General features: G+C 44.0%; 1 protein-coding gene across 8 annotated transcripts in view; it reads left to right on the top strand.

Annotated features, from left to right (window-relative positions):
• znf536 (zinc finger protein 536) overlaps nt 1-20,900 on the top strand; it is a 285,675-nt gene that overhangs the window by 138,485 nt on the left and 126,290 nt on the right. For all 8 annotated transcript variants that reach the window (XM_039794578.1, XM_039794577.1, XM_039794573.1 and 5 more), the window contains one exon: nt 2,898-5,203. In XM_039794578.1, coding sequence (XP_039650512.1) covers nt 2,899-5,203 — 2,305 coding nt within the window. In that variant the 5' untranslated portion in view covers nt 2,898. The remainder of the gene's footprint in view (nt 1-2,897; nt 5,204-20,900) is intronic.

The following is a 20,900-nucleotide window of genomic DNA, read 5'->3' as shown; positions in this document are numbered from 1 at the left end:
GAGGCAGCAATGCTGTACATGCCAGGAAATGATAAGGTTGTACAGGTTAGAATAACGGCAGATAGATACTGTATAAAGGTACAGAGTGGATGTGTTGTTCACATCGGAGTCTACGCAGCCATGGCAGAGACAGTGAGACATAATAGGGACAAAGTGGCACCAAGTCTTTCCCTAATACAACCGGTAAGGATGACAAACCTAAGCCTTGATCTTCTTAAAGCATAGAACTGCTGCATTAATATTTCGTAGAGTAGTTTTCTTCTGTGCATTTGACAGTTATTTTGCTCGAGACCCCTTACAGTAACATTCAGGATGATGTCAAAATAGACAGAGTTGTTGGTGTGATTTCTGTAAGCAGCCATTTGATAGTGCTGTGTGACTTGCAACCTACTCCTGGTGTCTGTTAGAGGGCATGCTTGCATATTGAATTGTTGTCTGTAGTCAAAGGGTTGTGTATGAGTGCGTGTCTTTGCCTGTGTATGTGTGTGTGTGTGTGTTTCTACTTGTACATCACCCTCAAACCCCTTTGCATGTGTGTGTTGATATGAGCAGAGGGGGGATGTCACATAAGAAATGTCCTTTTTAATCAGGGGAAAAAATATAAAATGACTAGGGAGCAAGGCGAGCATATTAATGTGTCTCATTTGCATACGCTCGTCAGCCAGGGTACGTTTATAAAAAAAAAAACACAAACTGGATTCGTCAGTTCATTTCACATTATTCCATTGTCTATCTGCCTTTGTTATATGTTAAAGATAAAGGCAGAAATCAAATTGAAGAAAAGGGCAAGCTGCTATCTCCCCAAATGAGCAACAGCTCATCAGCCTAGTTTAAATCACAGATTTCTATTCCAAAAGGCAGCCGCCTCTGTAAAAAAGGGCCCATTCAAATAAGGTCTTCTCAGATATAAGCACGCCTGGTGATGGAAGCTGGGGTGCCACATAAATACAATTTAAAACCTAAGCCATTTGAATCAGTCTAACAAAGTTTTATTATTTTTTAGAATTTCTATCCCAATGTTATTATCACAATAAATGTACACATGTACAATATATATTTTTCATTCAAGTGTAAAGTTTTTATTATTAGGCTTTTACGATGCTTCATTTCTTAGATGAGCGCAGCATTATTCAAGTCACATGAGAACCTGATCATAACGTCCGCCGTAAATTTAAGTAGGCTTTGACAGAAGCGTATCTAGCTGTTACCCATAACCCTGCGGATCATAGCGTGCCCATTATGCTCTTGATGAATTCACTACAGTTGCTTAAGATACTTGTGGGGAGAAATAAGGAGAATTCAAAGGGCAGCCCACAAGTGTCACATTCCTTTAAAGACAAGTGGACGCTGCTCACAGTGTCTGATTCATGTCCGCGAGATAAGAATCCACCATCAACAGTGTGTTGGAGGGGCCAGTGGCTAAAAGAACAGGCACCCCTTATGTCTACTAACTCCTACTGATGGGAGAGAGTGAGGAAAGGGAGAAAAAAATTCAAATGAATGAGTAAACAAATGAGCCAAGCACAATGTCGAGTCCTCCCTGCTTTAGAAACATACTGTAGGTGGAGAGAGAGAGAGAGAGAGTCTGGCTGAAACGTAGTTGGCCTTTGTGCCTGTAAAGTGTATACTGAACATGTGTGCACATATTTTTTATGTGGGTGTGCCCCATAGCTGCCAGATTGGGTCCATAAGCTGTATAAAATGATCCCACTTCCTCTGAAGAAGTGAACTTACCTAATGCCAGTGCTTTACACTGCCTCTCCATGAAAGGATTTTTTGATGATTATAATCATGCGTTATAGCACAGTGGCTGCCACTGTTACCAGGCAGCATACTAATCAGCTTAATGAGATATTATACAATATTTTGTTGACCAAAGCAGAACCGTGGTTATTGTTTCTGAGGGTTTGACCCCTGCTAGCAGCCAGAGGAAGTGTGCAGATAGTTGTTTATACCTCTCCATCTGGAGAGCAGATGGATCTGCATTAAATCCAATGTTATCCCTTTTTTTATTAATTCACTGATGTTACACATATGAAATGGAAACACTTGCACTGACAGTACATATATTTTGGTAGCATTACAGCAACCCAGGACTACAACATTGTTCTGTGTCCTACAGCGGGTCCTATTCCTGTTCCTCTTTACCATGTATCAACCTATGCATCTTATTAGGCTGCATTGAGAACCTGTTCAACACAGCCAACTGTTGTTTTCTCCATCACTGAAATTTAAACAAGATTTAGGTAGAGAGAAGAAGACAGACAGAAAGGAAAGAGAATTGGGGGAACAGAAAGAAGCAGAGGGAGAGCAAAGTGATTCACATCAAATATAGTGCGGATCTTTAATGGAATTTTGCGCCAAGACAAGTGTCGAGGCAACAAGATAAGAGTGTTGTGTTTACTGGAGTAACCCCTTGGCTTTAAGTGCTATTGTTAATATCATAATTGTAGTATTGCGGTGGCTCCCCGACAATGCCGTTGCTCCGTTTCATTAAGGCGTGTAATTGGAGGAATTCTGATAGGATGGGCACAAGTAGCTTAATTATACACTGCTCACTGTGTTTACAGAGTAATTATTCCTTCCAAAATGGTGTTACATTTTGAAAAACTTATATGGAGTAACCGCATTTCTCCAGGCCCTTGGCTCTGACAATTCACACAGTGCTGTATGCATCAATTGCAATCCATTTTATTTCCCTGTACTGGGTGACACAGCACAGGTGTTGTTTCCCTAAGTGAAGAAACACATTTGGTTGGATAATATTCTCTTTGCAATCTGCAAAGCAAATATAAAGAGCACATTGGCAACCGCCAATGCGTAGTATCTTTTAAATGCAGAATATTTCTAATTGTACTATTTCTAATGTTTCTTTTTTTGGGGTTCTGGTTTCACAGGATGGAGGACTCTAGTTTGTGTCTTGGTGTGTCATCGGCGGTGCCTGACGCTGATGCCCATCTGAGCAGTGCAGTGTTAAATGGCCGCTACCCCATCAGTCAAAAGCTTCATCAGCTTACTGCCCAGCTAGGACACGCCTTTCCTGACCTACACCGCCCACAACAGATCCCTGAAGAGAAAGCAGCCACGCCTTTGGACGAGAAGACCCACCACGCTGCGCTGGCCAGTCAACCTATCAGCAGTCAGATGGCCCTGCTAGCCAATCAGCTCAACCGAGACATTGACGCGGGAGCACTAAGTGGGTTGAACGGGCGTGTTGACCTGCAGCAGTTTCTCAACGGCCAGAACTTGGGCATCATGTCCCAGATGAACGATATTGAAGATGACGCCCGCAAGAATAGGAAGTATCCCTGTCCATTGTGCGGCAAGCGCTTCCGTTTTAACAGCATCCTGTCCCTGCATATGCGCACACACACAGGAGAGAAGCCCTTCAAGTGCCCCTACTGTGACCACCGAGCGGCTCAAAAGGGCAACTTGAAGATCCACCTCCGCACCCACAAGCTGGGGAATCTTGGTAAAGGCCGTGGCCGTGTCAGAGAGGAGAACAGGCTGCTGCATGAGCTGGAGGAGAGGGCCATCCTGAGGGACAAGCAGATGAGAGGGAGTGGCAGTCTCCTTCAGACAGTTCCAACACCCCATCTGGGCCTCAATAGCAGCTCTAACACCCATCAGCAGCAACTAGGCTCAGCCTGTGGCCTCCTTCCCCCCTCCGGCCTTGCCACGCCAGAAACAATTTCCCAACCGTCTTCTTCACCCAAGCCGGCTGGCACCCAGGATGATCAGTCCTCGAACCCAACTTCAGGCTTCCGCTGTACCTTCTGTAAAGGGAAGTTTAAGAAACGTGAGGAGCTGGACCGCCACATCCGCATACTCCACAAGCCCTACAAATGTACTCTGTGTGAGTTCGCTGCCTCCCATGAAGAGGACCTGATAAGTCATGTAGAGAAGGCCCACATCACAGCCGAGAACACACAGGGCCAGGGTGCTGGTGGGGCCGGTGGGACACAGGTGGCCACTGAATTCCGCTGTGACGTGTGTGGCCAGGTGTTCAGCCAAGCTTGGTTCCTAAAGGGCCACATGCGCAAGCACAAGGACTCCTTTGAACACTGCTGCCAAATCTGTGGCCGTCGCTTCAAGGAACCCTGGTTCCTCAAGAACCATATGAAGGTGCATCTCAACAAACTGGCCATCAAGAACAAGCCGCCCCAGCCCAGTGAGCAGGACATGGCTGTCGTCAATAGCATGAGCAATCTGGCTCAGGAAGCTCACGCCAATCTTTATTCCCGCTACATCTCATGTCTACAGGGAGGCTTCCTTTCACCAGACAAACAGGGCCTGAGTGAGCAGCATCAAATGTTGGCTAAAGCAGGGATAGCCATGAAAGAGAAGGAGATGCTAGGGAAGCTGCTGGGGCCAATGTCAGGAGGTATGGGCCACGGGCTGGGCGAAAACGAAAAGCGCTCACTCCTGGGTTGTCTCAACCTTGTGCCACCACTCAAGTCGAGCTGCATGGAGCGCCTCCAAGCAGCTGCAAAAGTGGCGGAGATGGACTCCCTCAATAGCTACCAAGCCTGGCAGATAATGGCCCGTGGCATGGCTATGGACAGGGCTTTCATGCCGAAGGAGCAGCACCAGCACCAGCACCAGCACCATATACCCCCAGGGCAGGAAGATGAGATAGGTGGGGCTGGAGCCTTGGCTTCCTTCTCAAAGGATAAACAAGACTACTCCTTGATTGCTTCCAATGATAGCTCCAAGCAGAAGCAGCTCTCGGAGGCCTTGCAGGGATCCAAGGCCGCAAGTGGAGCCATGATGTCCATGAAGGAGGACGGAAGAGGCTTTGACAGTCACCGTGACTTAATGTCTGTCCACGGTAGTGCTGAGACTCCTGGAGCCCTGGCTGGCTTGGGAAGCCCAAACATCGACTACAGCCTCTCCAGCCTCGCCGGCTTGAAGGAAAAGCCTTCAGAATGCCCTGACTGTGGCCGGGTCTTCAGAACCTACCATCAAATGGTTGTCCACTCTCGCATTCATGGCAAAGACAGAAGAGGCATCGAGGAAGCGCTCCAGCAACAAGGCCTGGACGAACGGCGTGGATCAGCCAGTGATCCCGAGTCCCAGTCCATCAGCCGCTCCACCACTCCTGGTTCATCCAATGTGACAGAAGAGAGCGGAGCTGGAGGAGGACACTCCCAGACAGGAAGCGTCCAGGATGACAGCCCACATCCCTCCTCACCATCTTCAGGTAAGAAAAAAGAAAACCAGAGAATGAATGACAACCCCTGGTATTCTTTGGTCAGTCTATGGATGAAGGGATACAAATTGTATCTCATTGACATACACTTGGGAATTATGTTTCCTTCTTTAATTCAAGGGCTACTGTTCTACAATTCTACCTACATAGTATCCACTAAGAATCACTTTGTTAAATGTATAGATGTGTGTATGTATCAATGTGTCAAATACATCTCTTTAAAGGGAATGAAAAATAATCCAAATAACTGACTAAAGAATCAGAGCCACGCATTCCTCACATAACTCAGATACTTAACGTCTTTTTTCAAATACCCACACACCCTCACAGAATGGTTTGCTTTCATAGGATACTTTATGTACACACACACACACACACACACACACACACACACACACACACACACACACACACACACACACACACACACACACACCGTACAGACAGAGCACAGACAGAGTACATAAAGATAGATTATTGATTGGGTTTTATAGAATTGCATTGTACATAGTGTACTGTACATTTCATTCATACTCAGGTATATTCTGTCTCACTTGCAAGATGTTATGCTGGACATAGCACCATTCGTCCCCTGACACTGGTCACTGTTGTTGCTACCACCATTAACCCAAACAGAAGACTCCAGAGAACAGGGAGAGACCATAGTGCTTCGCCATAGTATTCACATTTGCAGGTTAGCAGTCTACATCCCTGTGGAACAAGAGTAAAGACTGGGAGCGTAGGGACAAAGTCGTTTTAACCACAGCGATTAATACATGTCTTTAATAAACACGTTGGAGACAACTATACCCCTCCCCTCTCCGTACCCGGCAAACACAGGCCGGCCGAGGCTAGATAAGTGTATGTTTAGTGGGATTAAGGGAGGCTCGTTGCTAATGATTACACAAGTTTTTAAAGGTAACTTTCGCTTGCTCCTCAGGGCACTATGCTGGCGTTAAGAAGCGCGCGCGGTAATTAGGTCACGACTGTGCGATAATCAGTCGGTTTAAGCTAAACAAGACACTAATTAAAGATATACATATAAAGCAGGTCAAAAAAAATGGTGAACTTCATTTGCAAAAGCGAGGATGTGCTTTTAAGTCTTTTGAGAAGAAAATATAAATAAATATAAATATAAATCAGAGTGGCTTAGCTTAAGGCTGTAAGCAACTTAATTCCACCAGTGGAGACAAAATTGTTTATTTATTCACAGAGGCATGAAGTCCTTATCATGCCTGTGTAGTGTGATGGGTTTGAACATGGGACAGGCTATGTTTATTTTAATCTAAGAAATAATAACAGACAACCCCCCACCCCAATTAGGAATTAATGAAAATGAGAGTGAGATAAAAACCTATTTTCTTTATAGAGACTATTAAACATTACACTTTCTCAACAGGGTGGGGGTGTAGCGGATGTAATTATCTTCTGAATTTTAATGCTGGAAGTTTCTCTCTCTCTCTCTCTCTCGGCTTTTCCCTCTCTCTCTCTGTCTCTCTGTCTGTCTCTTTTGATTCAAGCACTTTGAATCGGATGAGTACAGCTTGTGGCGTTTCAACAACTTCAGAAGTACTTTATTAACATCCAGTTTGCGGTATACAAAGTAAAATAAGCGAATTACAGTAAAAAATAATAATTGACAAATAGAAGCAATAGTATTTAACACCAAATGCTAACAAAGCGCAAAGAAATGCATTTGATTTAGTTGAGTGGTTAAATCTCGCCCCCTGGGCACCATCTTTGCAGAAGTGGGGGTAGGACTAAAGGAAATATAAACACCAAAAATAAATCACAATTAAAATAGTGTGTCGACAGCTTGGCGCAACATAAAACAACAGGGTCTTAATGTTGCCCTTCCTGCTGTCTTTGCCTGACTGTTTGTGTGCGTGCGTGGTTTGTGTACAGGTGGCGTGTCTCACCCGCAGCCCGGTGCTCAGTCGCAGGCTACACTGTTTGATACAGTGGCTCTATTCAAGCTCTTTGTCAATCTGCCACTGTCCTATCTGAAAAGGCCGTCCTCGCGTTGTTATTGTAGAGCTCTGTGAGCGTGTGTTCCAAAATAGGATGTCGAGCTGTATCGCCGACTGCCGGCGAACGTGGCAGAGGTGGAAAACAGACTTGTAAAGAGGAATGCAATAAAATGATTACGCGTGCCCTGATCTGAACAGACTGCGATGCAGTTTCACTGAAGGAAAATGTGCGAAGTAAACAGACATTAAAATGGTTAAATATGCAGGTACCTGCTACTTCCTGTTTTTTTTTAATCAGAAGTAGCGAAACTTGTGCGTCTTCACAACTAACACAATGTGATTGAGATTTGGAGCTCAGGGACTCTCAAATTAGAAGCTTTGATGTGTGAGAAAAAATGTGTCTGAGTCTCATGTCGAGAAAGGTGTCATCCTTCTCATCTGCATGCATGTTTGTTGTGTGTGTGTGTGTGTGTGTGTGTGTGTGTGTGTATATGTGTGAGGTATATACTTTACAATATGTGTGCATATCACTCTCGTCTGTAGTGAACAGGATGTGGCTACTGTACCATTGTCTTTATCTTAATATGTCAGGTTTAAAAAGACGGGCTCGTCATTCTCTCTAAGTGTGTGTGCATGCACCTGCAAGTGTGTGTGTGTGTGTGTGTGTGTCTGTGTTCGTGTGAGCCTCTGCCCCGCCACCTACCCACAGCAATTTTGAGTTAAACTTGAATTACAGTAATCACAAATAACATCTCAACTGTGAAAGAAGGTCAACTCCACCGCTTTTGTCTTTGAGACGGCACTTGTTTAAAAAGCAATGAGTAAAAATGGGAGAACTGAGGAATAAAAAAGAGCAGAAAAACAAAGGCCCCTGTCAAAGATGTCCTTTAAAGACCTTCCCTATTGCAATATAGCTCAGCAGCTAACCTTGAGCATGCTTCTTATTGAATAAAATTCTTTATTTCTTCACAAAAAAAAAAAAAAAAGAGGTAATTACATTATGTTATCCTTGGATTGACTTCACCTCACCATTGTAGAGGGAAGGCACAGTTTGCGGTGGTAGCAGTCGTGTGAGGAAGCCTCAGCAACAGGTAGACCTTACAGTATTCACAGTATCCACAGGGACCTGGTGCTTTAGAAAAGAAAAAGAAAAAACATTGCCCTTTTTTTTGCCAGCTCTCACATGCAAATAACCCACCATTGAAAATCCTCATTTAGCACGATAGCGTCTCCCCCATTCTGCTGCTACATCGTAGGCAAAATGTAGCTAAATGTGTAAAAAATAGGCTTTGCTGCACGCATGAAAGGCCTAAAGCAGTCCTCTTTACATGTACCTCCACAACCTTCCCACTACCCCTAAACCCCACTCCCACCTCTTAGCTCCTGGCTGTAAAAGACTCTATACACTCCCTCTGGCTCGCTCTCTCTTTCTCTCCCTCCAGAGAATCCCCCATGTCTACAATTTTTTTTAAGAGGAACAGCGTTTTAACACGGCGAGGATTAGCCTGCATATCCGTGGTCTTTACCGCGGCTCAAACAAGCAGGCAAAATGCTCCATACAAATTGAAATTGGATTTGCCAACTTGACGCCTTAGGTTATAAAGCATGGATATTCATCTAATTGCGACGGTACAATGGGGGCGTAATTACACATGCGGACAAACTGTTGCAGTGTAATTACTGTGTCATTAACAGGAATAAAGTAGAGTTGAACAAGATCCAGACTACTGTGAACACGCATGGTGACAAACCTGATCCGGCCTGCTGCTATCAGATCATATCATCGGTCGTCAGCCCGCGCATCAAAGTTTGTCGTCAACAACGTATCGAAGAGGAATACCTTAAAGGATTTTTATTGGTATTATTTTACTACCTATGGCAGTCCAAAAATGCTATATGTCGATCAACCAAAGCAAGAATAGCCTACTTAACAGAACTATGGTTAATAAAAAAGACCTTTTAAGATAGATAAACAAGTATCTGCATTCTCTAAGACCTACTTGATTTATTAAGTATTCCGGATGCTAGTTCTGAACGTTTTGAGATATTTGTGTAAAAATATATTCATTACATGAAGCGGGGGGAGTGTGTACTTTGTGTGCACTGTACTGTCAACTGAGGACTTTACATATCTACATATCTTTACATACCAGAGCCTGAGCAGTACTCCCATGCTAGAGTAATACTATCAGTATCATTCAAAAATGTTCGAGACCGATACCGGTACCGGTACCGATACCGATACGGGTCTGGCTGCTCCCGGATTTTACAACGGAGCATAATGGCGGCTCGTTCGGAATACAATCTCATATTTTTACGAAGATAGTTCACCGAAACGTGTTCCTGAAAAAATTTGAAGCGAGAAATAGGCCGTGCAGTTGCCGAATCTGTCTTCATTTCAGATCGACAAAGTTCAGTTTATACGGTTTTCGTCAGATTTTGAGAGGCGTTCGTCAGACTCATCCCGCCCGTCATTTCCGGGTTAGCACTCCACCGCTCCATCAGATTGGCCATTGAGTCCGGCTGCCCGCCTTCCGATTCAACATGTCAAATTGGCCCAAATGAAGGCCGACGGCTTTTCCACCGAACATGGTGACTCGAGTCAATGACCTCGCCTCGCCAGACTGTCCGACGGCCGATTATCGGGTTGGTGCGTCAGGGCCTTAAGGCAATAGATGAATAAATGTCAACAACAAAGAAACAGTCAATCTGTGTTATCTAGATTGGGTGATTATAGCCTAGCTCATGCGTTCAAACTAAAGGAATAACAAGAGAAGTGTGTGTACAATTAAAAACCCACTTTGTTTTTCGGTAGTTCTTTACAACTCTTGACACCACCCGGGTTATGCAGGCACCTGTGGGTCTGATTATCGTGACGTAGGTGGAGTCAGTAGGCTCCGTGAGCCTCTCCTTTAAAACAAATGCTGCTTCTTCTTGAAAGTTTGATCCTCCTCTTCTCCTTTCTATTACGACGCTCTCTATGTCATCCCCTCATTTCCTCACAGAATGTTTCCTGTATAAAGTTAGATGGTAGCTTAGGGCGGCTCCTGCCTTTTAGAGGGAGCCTGTGACAAAAACCTAAATGTAATATTTCAATCAATAGTGTGTCTACATGGTGCATATTCCGAAATAAAATAGCGTTTATTCTAATCAATACAAACTAACTAAGAAATTGATATTTCTTAGCCTGGAGCAGGGTAATATTCCTGTTATACCGGTTGGCTTGTGGGGCTCTGGGCCAAATATTAAGGGAACGAGAGTGATAGGGCTCAATAGGGGCCCAGGTTTATTTTCTATCCTGGGCCCCTGAGTGGATTAATCCCCCCCGCCCCCCGGTTATGTCTGTGAATAAAAAGATTTACCAAAGAAAAACGAAAAAAAACCCGCACATCTTATAAAAACTAAATCAGGTGCTATCTGAGCACGAACAATATAACAATGAAATATGCACACTGACATCTTAGTGACTAAGCAGATCATCCAGGGGTGGAGCGGGGGGGGGGGGGCTTCTGGGGCTTGAATTATTTGGGGTTTTAACCCTTGTGTTGTCCTCCTGGTTAAAGAATTTCTTCAGCATTTTTTTCCCCTAGGCTTCCTGCACTTTTTGTTGAAGTTTTTTTTCCATTTATTGTTGCATTATTATTATTTATTTTTTTAAGTTGTTGTCTTTGCAGTGTTTTCTTGCTTTCTTGACAACTTGACTACTTTTTCCAACAAGTTCTTGACCCTTTTTTCAACATTTTTGTCACTTTTACGTTTGGCTCCCCACTAATACCAACTCATACAAAGAGTTTTACACGTATTCTTGGAATTCATGGACACTAAACCTAACTTTTGAGTTTAAAAAGCAGAAATATGCTATAAAATTGAATAAAACACCCAAAATTCAATAAAAGTGGTGTATCTGATCCTTCATTTTACTTGAGAAGAGCGTTAAATGGAACCATCCATGTTCATTTTGGGGCGATTTGGTTGAAAGAAACCCAAATTTCTGATACAGAAAGATAATTTTTTTTGGAAAATGGGTCAAATTTGACCCGAAGACAACAGGAGGGTTAAAGTGATGGTTCGGAGTAATTTCACCCTAGGGTCCTTTGCACCATGACCTCGAGCCAAACACCCCCCCAGAAGCTTTTTTCACCTGGGTCTAATATTGGGAGAGTTAGCGTAGCGTAGCGTTATCAGCTGAATAGCTTAGCGCAGAGGCTAATGGACCCACGTTTGTATCTCGTAAATGACCCCACTAATAATGCCCGAAATGATACCAAACGTCTACACTAGTCCAAATAGGTTATGTACTCATAAAACGATGGATTGGAAAGTTTGTAAGATACCGAAAGTTTATGAACACGGCCTGCTCTCTTCTGCTCTCTGTTGTTGCTGCTGCTGCTACCTGCAGTTAGGCGAGTTAGCTTAGGGCCGTCTATAAATTACTACACCGAAAGAGATACAACAAAAATATTTATTAATTTAATGATTAAATAAGGTAATGTCTCCAAACTTACCTCAATTATTACTTGTCTCCTGCTAGTTATACTACAGCACTTACTTAAAAAAAAGTTAAATTAAAAAATATTTTTGTTGCATCTCTTTCGGTTGTTGTAATTTGTAGCCGACGCCGCTGCTCGTCTTCCGGCAGCAACAACAACAGCAGAAAGCAGAAGCCAGCAGGCAAGTGTTATTTACATAAACTTCTGAATTTACAAACTTTCCAATCCATCGTTTTATGATTACATAACCTATTACTGTACTAGTGTAGAAGTTGGTTATCATTTAGACATATATTCGCTAGGCTTACATCAGCTACTCGCTTTAATATTGCAGGTGACTAACTTTCAATTACTCGAACCATCACTTTAAACTAATATAACTTCAGCTTGGTGTCATTTCCCCTCAGTCTCTCTGACTGGACCGGCAAATCAGTGGAGCATAAGTTCTATTCCTGGCCGTTCACTCTGTGAACTCTACTAAAAATAGGTTTCAAGATTAGTAAAGCTGTTACCGCCAAATTCCTACCCCACGTTTGTTATGCAGACAAATCTTTTTAGAAGTCAGGAGTGAAAATATGCAACAGTTGTGTTCTGGTTTCAGAATGATGAAGACAATGAAACAATAAGATACAGAATAAGGGCTCGTCACTGATTTTTGTTGTCGTTTTTCCTCTGCAACTATCATGTTTTTTCTCCCCAAATGACGTACAGCTTTTTTAGACATTCCTATTATCAAATATCACTTGTTGAAGAAGTCCCGCACACTGTCCATTACGCATGCAAATACTTTATTTCACTTTATTTATTTATTTATTGTGAAATAAAGTATTTGCATGCGTAACGGACAGTGTGCAACAAGCGTTGCTGGTAACCTTTGCCTTTTTTCCCCGACGCGCCTGCCCCAGAAAAGAGGTGTGCAAAAGCGCTTTTGAATTGATTATCAAATATCACAAAAGAATAGTGCGTTACCGTAAATGGGAAAAAAAATTAAAAATCCCCGAGCTCTGGGGCTGAGCCGTCTGGCTCCGCCCCCCTGCAGGGTGGGGTAAAGATAACCTAGATGTCAAAGTCCGCCACATGTCACGTATTGGTCACTATGAGGAGCCCGGATCTTTACTGCGTGCTACCACCTCGCACCGCTCTAACACTTTGAAATGAGGCCAGCCCTCTGTGAGTGTAAAACTATGTGCATTAAAAAATAATGAATTATGTCTCTCGTTTTTTATTTTTTTCTCTTCCCATTTCTCTTCTCTGCATAAATTACTTTTTCTTTGTAATTGACATCCGTTCCTCTTCCACCTCCCCCCTCGCACCATTCTTCTTTTCTCTATAATCAGAGAACTCAGCGGTTACAAAACCTGAGCTTTCTACCCCCCACTCATTTGTAGGAGTCTGGCCTGTCATATCTGTATTTTTTATGTGTCACCAAACTTAAATAGACAGTCATTGTGTTACAGGCACAATCATTCCCCGAGCTGTATTTCTGTACAGTAGGTCAGGACTCTGGTGCCTGGAAAATGATAAAAGTTCTATTCAAACGCACTAATTGTCAGTGTGCCGCGCTGATTGACATGTCTCGGATAAATGCAGACTTAGTATTTTTGTACACGCTTGCACAATATAAAAGGCCAATTTATTTCTCTGTTCTGCTTTCTCTTATTCCTCGCACAGTTCATTTGATTTCTCTCGTCCTTTCTTGCTCTCTCGCGCGCTGTCTTCCCCTACGCCGTCTTTCAGACTCAATTTGTAAATATTACCCACGGTGGGAATTAGCCCAGGCTTTTTAAAGATATTTTAAAATTCCAATTGTATTCTGACGAGTGTGTTTGATCGAGGGAAAGGGACTGCGAGCCTCGGGTTGGCTCCTCAGTATTCCTGGGTGGCTATCAGTGGCTAGCCTTGTCCTTATGAAACATTTATCAGCCCCGTTTTATGTCTTAATGATCACGTTAGGATTCCCCGCTTGGTTATGAAGCCGGTACGGGGGGGGGGGATGGACTGTTGAGAGAGTGAAGGAGAGGCGATGGAAAAAAAAATGACACGGGCAATCCACAAGGTAGAGACTGAGTGGAGTGGGGAAAAAGGGAGAGATGACAGGGCATCACATTCCTCAGTAAACAGCATCGCATTATGCCATCCACTCTTTTCAACTCCAAATCTTTGCCAAAACATAGCTTACCTTTCCCCTGGAACAAGCTCACACACACACACACACACACACACACACACACACACACACACCCACGCACACCTCCTCCCTCTTCTTCTGTCTTCCCCATTCCTTTTTATGTTTTTATAATTAAAACATAATATTTATCTTTCCATAACAGAAGGCTGCCTTACTCCGTCAGGTAGACTGTATGCATATTAATATTCTTAATACATCAACAAGCTATCTTCTCCAGTGTCATTGCTAAAACGGAGCGAGAACGCGGAAAGAGAAGGTGACTCACAGGCGCGGCGCTTTACTTTTGCTTTTTAAAAAGCTGCAGAGAAGTGGATTGAACATGCGGGAGAAGAGACTCCAAAAGTAATGGGGGTTGGGGGGGGAAAAAAGAGAAAGACACAAATTAACATCACAGTCACAACTTGCGCTGCCATTGGAGTGTGCGTGTTTACCCAGCCTCAACCTCGGGGATGCGCGTTATGAACGCGCAGGGCTAAATAACGCGTCTGTTCCTCCTTCAGTCAAAACTGCCAAGCGAAAGTCTACGCGGGCTAGAAAGAAAAAACAAAGTTTCTCTTCTTTTGATTGTTTATGTGTGTGCTTAACGGAATTGGGCTGGGGGATCGGAGGGGAGGGCGAAGCTGAACCAGGGTGAATGCCAAGTTTCTTTTCTCCGTCCGGTGACAGCTGCCCGACTCCGTCAATGTGGAATTCCTGTGAAATGAGGCAGCGCTGTCGGTCAGGGAATGCAAATAGATGGCACTGGATGGGCCTGGCGGTATGGCCGGGGATGTGGAGTGTGTGTGTGTGTGTGTGTGTGTGTGTGTGTGTGTGTGTGTGTGTGTGTGTTTGAACGAGTTAACTTGGGCATGATCGGGGTTCCTCCTGTGTATGAAAGAGCAAGAGAATACATTGACCTTTGCCTCATTAAAAATGGAGGGCCAGGCATGTGATACCATGACTGAGGAATCTCTTGCTTGCTGTTTTTTTTTTTTTTTTTTTTTTTTCTCATGCTCCCCACTTTTTTTTTTAATCTTCTCCCTCTTTCTGCTCTTCTCTCTGTCTCTCCCTCTCTCTGTCATTCTCTCATTTTGCCCCCCCTTCCCCTCTCAATCTCCTCCTCTTAACCCCATTGACAGGTCGCATGAAAAGCCCTTTGTGTCAACATCAGGGTGCTGACACGAGAGCAGAAAGCGACATGAAAAATGTGCTCCCCCGTTAGTTGTAGCCACCTCCTCATCACAAAAGAGAAAAAGAAGAGAAGAAAAAATAAAAGTTGAAAGTTTTTTTTTTTTTTTTTTTTTCTCCAGATACGATCTAAGTCCTTGTTTAAATTTTTTTTAAAAATTGTCAACTAGTATACAAGTAACTGATGAACACAATTTTCCAGGCGACTGAGCACCCTATTGTTGTGGAGCGAACAGCAGATTTCTGAGGTCATTATCATTCCCTGTTAGCCGTGCCCAGCTGCTCTCCTCTCGGCTCCAGCCAAACTCTGCTCTCTGCTCGTCTCTCTCCTTTTCCTACTGCTCTTATACATCCTCTCCTCCTCTCTCCTTGTTCCTACTGCTCTTATACATCCTCTCCTCCTCTCTCCTTGTTCCTACTGCTCTTATACATCCTCTCCTCCTCTCTCCTTGTTCCTACTGCTCTTATACACCCTCACTCCTTTTCCTACTGCTCGTATACACCCTCTCCTCCTCTCTCCTTTTCCTACTGCTCTTATACATCCTCTCCTCCTCTCTCCTTTTCCTACTGCGCCTCCACATCTCTCTCCTCCTCTCTCCTTGTTCCTACTGCTCTTATACACCCTCCCTGCTCTCTCCTTGTTCCTACTGCTCTTATACACCCCTCATCTCCTTTTCCTCACCTCTTGCACCCTCACTCCTCCTCTCTCTCCTTGTTCCTACTCTCTTATACCCTCTCTCCTTGTTCCTACTGCTCTTATACACCCTCTCTCCTTTTCCTACTGCTCTTATACACCCTCTCTCCTTTTCCTACTGCTCTTATACACCCTCACTCCGTTTCCTACTGCTCGTATACATCCTCTCTCCTTTTTCCTACTGCTCTGATACATCCTCTCCTCCTCCCTCCTTGTTCCTACTGCTCTTATACGTCCTCTCCTCCTCTCTCCTCGTTCTTACTGCTCTTATACATCTTCTCTCCTTTTCCTACTGCTCTCCTCTCCTCCTCCCTCCTTCTTCCTACTGCTCTTATACATCTTCTCTCCTTTTCCTACTGCTCTCCTCTTCTCCTTGTTCCTACTGCTCTTATACATCCTCTCTCCTTTTTCCTACTGCTCTTATACATCCTCTCCTCCTCCCTCCTTGTTCCTAATGCTCTTATACATCCTCTCTCATTTTTCTTACTGCTCTTATACATCTTCTCTCCTTTTTCCTACTGCTCTTATATATCCTCTCCTCCTCCCTCCTTGTTCCTACTGCTCTTATACATCCTCTCCTCCTCTCTCTCCTTTTTCCTACTGCTCTTATACATCCTCTCTCCTTTTCCTAATGCTCTTATCTCCTCCTCTCCTCGTTCTTACTGCTCTTATACACCTCTTTATGCTCTCCTCCCTCCTTGTTCCTACTGCTCTGATACATCCTCTCCTCCCCTCTCTCCTTTTTCCTACTGCTCTGACACATCCTCTTCTCCTCCTCTCTCCTTTTTCCTACTGCTCTTCTACATCCTGTCCTCCTCTCCTCTCTCCTATTTCTTCTTATTGGATGATGGACAAGTTGCTGGATTTCTGTCGCTTGTGGACTGCTGTGGGGTGTTGTGGTCTGTGGGGAACGATGGAGAGTTGGTGGTTAATTGTTTTGATTAAGAAAGCACTTTTTCTTTTTGTTCGACAGGTTTTGTTGCGTTTATTTTATTTAGGATTTTCTTTTCTTTACTTGTCTTTGAGTTTGATTTCTGTGATTGTGATTCTTGTCTGAAAATGGTCCAATAAAGGGAGTTTGCAAACCAAAACACCTCTCCTCTCCTCTCCTCTCCTCTCCTCTCCTCTCCTCTCCTCTCCTCTCCTCTCCTCCCCCTTTCCTGCACCGCGTTCACAAGTTCAGAGCTGGTTGATAGCAGGCAGCAACAGGGGGCCTTCAACAAGAGGAGGGATGGGAGGAGCCGGCCGGGAGGGAAAGAAAGGAGGAGAGAGCGAGATGGATATAGCACAAGAGTGGGGGAATACAGTAAAAGAAAATGAGCGAGGGGAGGGGGAGATGGGGGGAGCAGAAGGAGAAAGAACCGCAGAGAGGGGCATGGGGGCAAGTGGTACAGAGTGGGCAGGGTCGGAGCAGGCTGCGACTGAACACAAGAGGGAGCATGGAAGGAGGGAGAGAGGAAGGGAGGACAGAGAGGGAAAGAGAAGGAGATGATCTGATCGTGTAGTTTAGACGTCTGGGATAAGAGACGGCACCTTTCGGAAGTGGGGGGAAAAAAAGCAAGTGAGAAAAGATGGAAGAAAAGAAAGCGGAGAACATACAGTAGTTAGCGTCAGAGAACGGAGAAAGGGAAGGAGCAGCATTTGTTTTTGGAAGAGAGGCTGACTGCGTCTCTTCTGACTCTACTGCCACTTAGCGGGACATTTATCAAACCTACTTAAGGGTTACGGTAGCCTGTATTGCATTTTTTTTCCTTTTTGTGTTTGTAATTTTTGCCATTTTAAGTCTGTTTCGTGTTTATTCCATTGGTGTTTTATTTCTTTTTTAGTTGCTCATTATACTATTTGGGTCTTCTTTTAAGAATTGTATCATGTCAAGCACTTTTTGACTCCGTCTGTGAAAAGTGCTGTTTGAAATAACCTTCTTCTTCTTCTTACTTTGTGTTGTACTCAGCTGACAGTTTGGGAATCGAGTGATTTAAAACACTTTGCCAGGAGTGCAGAGAAACGTTGGTATGTTATTGTGCTAAAAATTATGCCTTTGTTTCAAAGAAAGACATATACTTGTCTCGAGCGACCTCAATTACAAACATCACACGCTCTGCATTTAAAGCTACTTTTCATTAGAGAGAAATCTTACGCTAAAACATATTGCGTATATACCTCACAGTGGAGCGAACGTGGTGCTGATGAGATTTCAGATTCAAATAAAAAAAATAAAAAAAACTTTCCTGCTGTTCCACTTTTATCCAAAAGAAGGTGGAGGCTTTCTTTCACAAAAGCGCAAAGGCATCCAGGTATCGCCATCTAAACATCCAAAGGAGTCTTTCTGTTTTTTGTTGTTGCAGAAATGATGAAAGATTCCTGTTAGTCAAAGTGCGAAGACATGAAAGAAACAAACACGACTGGAGAAAAATGAAAAGACTTGTTTTTTTTTTATGCTTGCCAGTCATACATCTCCATCTCCATCTCCGTCTCCATCTCCATGGATGTATCCCCTCCTCCTCTTCCTTCTCTTCTCTTCTCTCCTCCACCTTACTGCACCCCATCCCATCCCATCCCATCCATGGGTGCCCTGCTTCCATCCCCTCCCACCACTCAGCTTTTCAACAGCATTATTTACACATCTTGGAAAGCAGAACGCTTGCGTTTTGAAACCTTTTTCTCTCATAGTCTGTTACAGTTAATAGTGACAGTGTGCCCCCCGGCACACTAAAACATTGTGGCGTTAATAAAACTAAGAAAATAAAAGGACTTAGTTCCACCAGAGACCCGTGGACAGACCAGCAGGATTCGGGCCATGGCTCTTGACTAACACACCTCCCATTTACCTGGACTCTCTTTCCTGTCCAACCTGTAGAAAGTTCACACAAGTTAACGCCAGTCGGTTGTGGGTGTCTGGGTTCTTCCCCAGTGCGTGTGGGTGGGTGTGTGTGTGTGTGTGTGTGTGTGTGTGTGTGTGTGTGAGAGAGAGGAGAAGGAGAGCGAGAGAGAGAGAAGTGAAAAAGGGTGAGCGGCATCAAAGCGTTGCTCTCAGCTGCAGCTGCCAAGCTTCCTCGTCCCCAGTTAGCAGCCATCCAGCTGTCAGGCTGCGCGAAGAGGAAGAGAGGGGGGAAATCTCTCACCAGCCATATGGTCCCCAGTTCTGTCGGAGACACTCCACGCTCCGTGGGCAAATGGCAAACTCATATATCTAATCAACACTCTTAATATCCAGACCTGAGACCGAGGATATGTTCAGTATTTATTTTTTTTAACAACATGGGTTATGACCAGCCACTTGACTATGACTTTGTGTTTGTGGTGTTATGTACAGTGTGTGAGCACACAGGTTACATGGGAGCACCGTGCACTGTGTATAGAAAGACCCGTTTTATCTCGAAGGATAACCCTGGTGTCATCCATATTTTTCATATTCTCAACAACTCTTATAAAAAAAAAAAAAGACCAAAATCAACATCCCGTCAATCTTCTCTACCCTGTCTGTGGCTCCCGAAGCCTACGAGCTCCTACTGAAGATTTCGATCCAAAAATATTAAAATCTAAATAGGGCATACGTATTATTGCATTGAAAAAAAAGAAGCTAAATAGTAATAATAATTTCCTAAAACAGCCGGGCACTCCAGTTTTTTAGCAACCATTAATCAAACGGGAGCGAATAATACATTTGTTGGGGGCTATTTTCAGCCGCGGATTAATACACATTTTGGTGAACTCGTAAGTATTTAACGGCAGCGGAGCAGGACAGCCACTTCAAACCGCTTCTTAGGTTTTTGCGGCTTCTTCCATTGCAATCTTCCACTGATTCTTTATTTTTATTTTTTTCTGTAATCCTGTTTTATCTTTGAAAATTGCCCCTGCAGTGTTTGGCTGTAATTTGTTCCACATTTCTGCCAGACGATATTAGGAAATCTTCTGGGCCATCAACTCTTGTTTCTAACCACTGACTCCAACTCCCTCTGCATGACCTTATCTGCCCAAATACTAATAGAGCCCTGTGCATCTGTCTGTCCAATCAGTGTCTTTTTAAAGTCTTTCAAGTACTGTTTGTCCTGTACAATAACTATGCAGAAGTAGAACTGTGGTTACCGTTGATTCAGTTCAGTTCAATTCAATGCTATTCATAGTGTCAAATCATAGTTATCTCAAGACACTTAGACAGATAGAGTAGGTCTAGTTCAGTGGTTCCCAACCTTTTTTCCTTGGCGCCCGCCCTACTCATGTCTAAGAAAAGCTGAGCCCGCCCCCCCGCCCCGAAACCGAAGTTGAGGTAACTCTCGAGATAGTGCCTTACTTTCTTTTTTGATACAGAGGAGTTATCAGCACTGTTACGTTTCTCCGCCATGTTTCATTCATAAAATAGTGATGCCGTGGCGACAGGAAAACGAGGATACAACAAAATATATAGTTTTCATACCGACTTTTGTACACATCATATATATTCTAGTGTATTATCATAATTTGTTTAACATGTGCAAATATATATATTTTTTTTCCTCAACCTCAAACCAGATAAAGACTTGCGCCCCGGACTTGCGCCCCGGACCCCAGGTTGGGAACCACTGGTCTAGACAACGCTCTATAATTTACAGAGACCCAACAATTCCCCCATGAGCAAGCATTTAGGGCAACAGTGGCGAGGAAAAACTTCCTTTTAGTCAGAAACCGTTGTGCGCCGGGCGTAGCAGGGCGGCAGCTGCAACCGTGATTTGGGTGCCACCCAAATCCAAGGACTGATGTGTCCATTTTAGAATCAACTCACATTATATTACATTAAATGTCATGACGTAACTGATGCTGTCGTCCAAAGCGCCTCACAGTTGCTATGCATGTCATAGGCCCCACGCCTCTGGAAGAAACTAGGGGTTAAGTGTCTTGCTCAGGGACACGTTGGTTGATGTATTGCGGTGGGAATTGAACCCAGGTCTCCCACACCAAAGTCACGTGTCACATCCACCGCGCCATCACTGCCTAACTTCTGACCGCTGCCCAGATTTTGCTCCAGGACCTGGTGGACGATACCCATTACAATGGTCATGTTCATGGATGTCATGCAGTGCAACGCCGTGGCTCACTGGTGTGTTCTTAATAGTTTTTGGGACAACAATGAAGCTCCATGGCACAGAGGAATAACATATATCTGGCTTTAAGGCACAGACAATATTTCTTAGAAGGATACATT

The sequence above is a fragment of the Perca fluviatilis genome, chromosome 3, assembly GCF_010015445.1.
Source record: "Perca fluviatilis chromosome 3, GENO_Pfluv_1.0, whole genome shotgun sequence".
Classification (NCBI taxonomy): Eukaryota; Metazoa; Chordata; class Actinopteri; order Perciformes; family Percidae; genus Perca; species Perca fluviatilis.
This window is presented reverse-complemented; position numbering and strand designations above follow the sequence as displayed.